Source organism: Bos javanicus, chromosome 17 (assembly GCF_032452875.1).
Source record: "Bos javanicus breed banteng chromosome 17, ARS-OSU_banteng_1.0, whole genome shotgun sequence".
NCBI lineage: Eukaryota > Metazoa > Chordata > Mammalia > Artiodactyla > Bovidae > Bos > Bos javanicus.
This window is the reverse complement of record NC_083884.1, coordinates 20272284-20276548: the sequence shown is the minus strand read 5'-3', so window position 1 is coordinate 20276548 and position 4265 is coordinate 20272284. Positions and strand designations below refer to the sequence as shown.

Here is a 4265-nt window from a genome sequence, read left to right as displayed (position 1 = left end):
AACCCCACATCCAAGGAGCAGTGGCTGCGCGGGTGCAGGAGGGCCTAGAGGAGCCACTCCACGTTCAAGGTCAGGAGGGGTGGAGGTGAGGAGATATCCCTCGTCCAAGACCCAGTAGTGTCAGCAATATGCAATGATGTCAGGCACAGGGGGTTGAAGTAGTGACTACTTCCTCTGTGGTGCATAGCATTAGTCATTTCACCAAACAGATAGGGATATTAAATCATTTTTTTTTAATTAATCGAGATATTTAATAGACAGTGCAAGCCATAATTTCATCTGAATATAAATGTATGCACATGTTTCCAATGGGTTATCTATCAGTTATCACAAACAGCAACAAGGACCTTAGAGCTATGTTAGAAAAATGTATAGCTGGAATTTAACTCAAACAATCTCACACACTCTCAAGAGAACACCATCCATTTCAAATCAGTGTCACAAACTCCAGAAAGACCAGGGGGGTGGGAGGAGTGGGCCAGGGTGGGGAACACAGGGGCCAGTACACAGGTGATGGACAGAAATACAGCTCTCAAGGAAACCAAAACAGATACATTATTACAGCTAAGGACAAGGAAAAGCCTATGGCTTTTAAAAAACGATTCTTCTGCCAGTACCATACACGTCTTACAAAGAGATGTGCGACAAGTCAGCTGACTTAAAAGGACAGAGGCTACATTTTCAGGTCATTCTGACTGCAAACGGTCGACCCTTGCCATTGAGGTTCTGCAGTGGAGTTAGCGTAGTCCAGAAGTTCAATGTTGGATTTGCAAATACAGTTTATTTTACAGAAATTCAACATTATAAACAGCAGGCACCTCCCCCCCACTCCCCCCCACCCCACCCCCTCCCCCCGACCTGTCCCGCTGGGTGCAGACCATGCTATGCGGAGTGAGCAGTGATGCGGCCCTACTGCTTTGGAGGGAGATTTGAGAGCGATGGAACCTGCCTGCACCACCTCCGGCCTGCCCCGCACACGCACGCGCCTGCCCGCTGCGCAGGCCACCAGAGTCTGTCTGGGCTCAGCCCGCACTGGACCGGTTAAATGGTTCCAGCCCAGGTCTCTAATTCCTTCATGTCATTGTCTTCCTCTTCCTTCTTCTTGGCGGGTTTTGATGGTAGGGATATAGAGGGAACACTCGGTAGAGGGACTGTTTCCGGTCCACTGATTTCCAGCAAATTCTTGTCTAGTTCCTCCTGTTCTAGTTCTTCTAATTCTGCCATGAGCTCATCCTCGTCAAACTCTTCTCCAAACCCTACAGGTTTTGAAATAGCTGTTGAAATCTCTTCTGCAAGTTCCTGCTGGTCAGCAATGTCCTGCATTAACTCATCAACTTTGTCGATGTCCATGTTGTCGTGGGCAGCCTTCATGGCCTTGGTGGCATAGCCCATGTTCTTGAGCACCTCGGTGTTGGTGTTGGCATTCTCCAGGGCCTCTCGCTGGAACTCGATTGTTGACAGGGTGCCGTCGATCTGCGCCAGCTGCTTTTCATACCTCTTCTTGCGCTTCAGGGCCTGGAGTGCCGCGCGCTTGTTTTTAGTGCCGTGCTTCTTGGCAGCCGTCAGCTCCTGCTCGATCTTCTTCTCCAGGAATTCCTGCTTCTTACTTAGCATCTCCTCCGTGTCCCGAAGCCTCTGGATGGCCTCCTGGGGGGTCGGGCCGCCCTTGCCGGCCTTACCCCCTCCAGCCCCGAACAGCTTCCCGAACACCGACGTGGTTGCTGCTAGCCGCGCCGGCCTACACCGTCCGCTCCGGCTCGGCTCGGCTCGGCTCGGGCGCCCGCTCCTCTCCCCGCCGCTCCCTGCCGTCACAGGGGGGTTTTTAAATCAAAAGATACCACTGCATATTAACCCCAACTATTTTAAATCTTATATGAAAAGACAAAATTTTTGTTCATTGCTTAGCATGAGAATAATGTCTCCCTTGTACAATCCTGGCAAGTTTTAGGCTCTCAAGCCTTTCTTAAACATACATGTAACTCATTACAGAATTCAACAACGGGGGTGTAAATGAATTTATCTAGTTAACAATAACACACATTCATACACTTGGATATCATCAATTTTTATAACATTGACATAAAAAATAGCAAGCGAATTCAAAAATGAACAGTAGAACCACAGCCACCTTAGCTCTGGTATCTAGTAAGTTTAGAAATCTGGATAGCTCAACTCCCCGAGGGAGTTGAGATTGTGTACACTAGATATTAGATTTGTTCTAGCTTATTTTTTGTCAACGTCATTCTATGAAGTCTGGATTTTTGTTCAACCAACTGGTGTATCTGAGTCTTTGCCCCCCAGAAATAGTCAAACAATTTCAGGATTTTTTTTCATGAGCTGGTAAGATTCAGTTCAACTCAGTTTATGTGTCCCTTTAATATTATCAGAAAAGTCTGCAACAATAGCTATGGTAACTCATCTTTGTAAATGTGTCATCTACCATTTTTCAACCATAATTCAGTATTATTCAGGGAAATTTCCAGACTCTGCAAAATCTAGCCTCCTTTTCACTGGCTAACTGTAGCCCCAATTACCCATGATTGCCTGTTGTGACATATCTACTTCTCTTTAGAAATACTTGCTTGTTTGAGGCCTATAGCAGCTGAGTACCACCCCTTACAGTCCTTATGATAACGGAGCAGTCACCACAGGCTCCTGGGCTTCTGTATTCCCTGGTTACTGTGCTTACTCCAAGGCATCTAAACACTGGAGCCACCCAGCTTAATCCCAGGCTATAAAATAACACTGTAGTCCCCTATCTGAGGCAGGAAAAGTGGCTCTTTGAGCTACTCTGTCACATTTTACAGTCTCTACAGCCACTGTCTACAAGAAGGGATGTTTTTCATCTCAGATAAGCCAGTTAAGCACAACCAGTTCCAATAACACAATGCACAGGGACTTTACTGTTTCCAACTCCTTTGCAAACGATATACCCACCTAGCTAGTAAAAATATAGAAGTTGGTTTTGCAAGAAAAAAATAACTAGTGAAGTAGCAGAGCACACTATAATCTCTAGGCTTTAAATTTTTCCAGAGAGACATACTTAGACCAGATAGAGTTAGACTATATGAATATTGGCAAATATTCCAACATAGAGGAACCTGATCTTTGAAATGTCCTAGCATAAGGAACAGACACATCTATGTGTCTATATGCAAAAATGTTGCAAGACAATCAGTCATGTATTCTTGGTTAACCACACACTTCTGGTGTAAAAGTTATCAGAAAGTAAGGTTGAAATTCAAAGAGGATTTTTGAAAAGAATTTTGCTTTGAGTGTCACCATTCCCAAAGGAGAATACAGAGTTTACTATACTTTTGAACACAAGCCCAGTGAAAAGGTTCAAATCTAGTCAGTAGAAAGCTTGGTCAACATCCTGTTTTATTTGTGAAATGATCAGTAAAATAATGTCTCTGTCATTCTTTAGAAATGTAAATAGAGGGGCTGGCTGAGGGTCTTTGCCATAGCAGAACATAAGCCACAGTTTTAGGAAAATCTCATTCCCAGAATTAGCTGGGAGAGAGAATTAATGTTTTCTTGAACCAAATATGGGTCTTAATTAGAAAAAAGGTTGGTGTTGGATTGTTGGATTATGCTGGATATTTCAGGATAGATAACCAGACAAAAGTAAAAAAAAAAAAACAAAAAACTTAGGAAAAATAAGCTGAAATTCATACTGGATGCACAAACACTGAAGAACAACTAAAGAACCAAGGGAAATAGTGAAACTATGGTTGAAAACTATGTTTGATCAATGCACTGAAACTGGGGATGGCAGACATTTTCCTAAGAAAAAGGAAACCACCTGATGAGAGTCTACTAGCTTCAGAAAAGGATAATACCAGCACACTGCCAGATAGGTGTGACTATCACCAGCCCTTCTCTTCCTTTTCAAGGCTCAGAAGTCATGGCTAAATGAATAGAGAGACTGGAACTGACAAAGAGTTAGAAGAGCCTGATCTTGCCAGCTCTGTCTCATTACAGCTTGACTTCGGTTCAAAAAGTGGAGACTGAAATGGAATTTGAATTTGTATCACTATTGCTCTGGATCAGACACATTAAGTTCCCAATAGAATCACTTTTCTGTGAGCCAGTGGTCAAAGAACTTTCTTATAATTAATATTCACAAGAGAAGACAAAGCAGTCTTTTTATCTAGTTATGGGAAGAACTGGAACTACAAAATCTAAAGTCATAATAGGGGAAAAAAAACATTCACACTTCATGAGTTATGCCTGTTAAATTATTATATGTAATTGTATTACAT

General features: G+C 43.3%; 1 protein-coding gene across 1 annotated transcript; it reads right to left on the bottom strand.

Moving 5' to 3' along the window:
• Positions 1–761: 761 nt before the first annotated feature.
• Positions 762–2538, bottom strand: LOC133229270 (charged multivesicular body protein 4b-like). Its single transcript, XM_061385772.1, has 2 exons — positions 2535–2538; positions 762–1802 (listed from the first exon to the last, which is right to left on the bottom strand). The coding sequence occupies exons 1-2, from the start codon at positions 2536–2538 to the stop codon at positions 1042–1044; spliced, it is 765 nt and encodes a 254-aa protein (XP_061241756.1). The 3' UTR covers positions 762–1041.
• Between the last annotated feature and the right edge of the window lie 1727 nt (positions 2539–4265).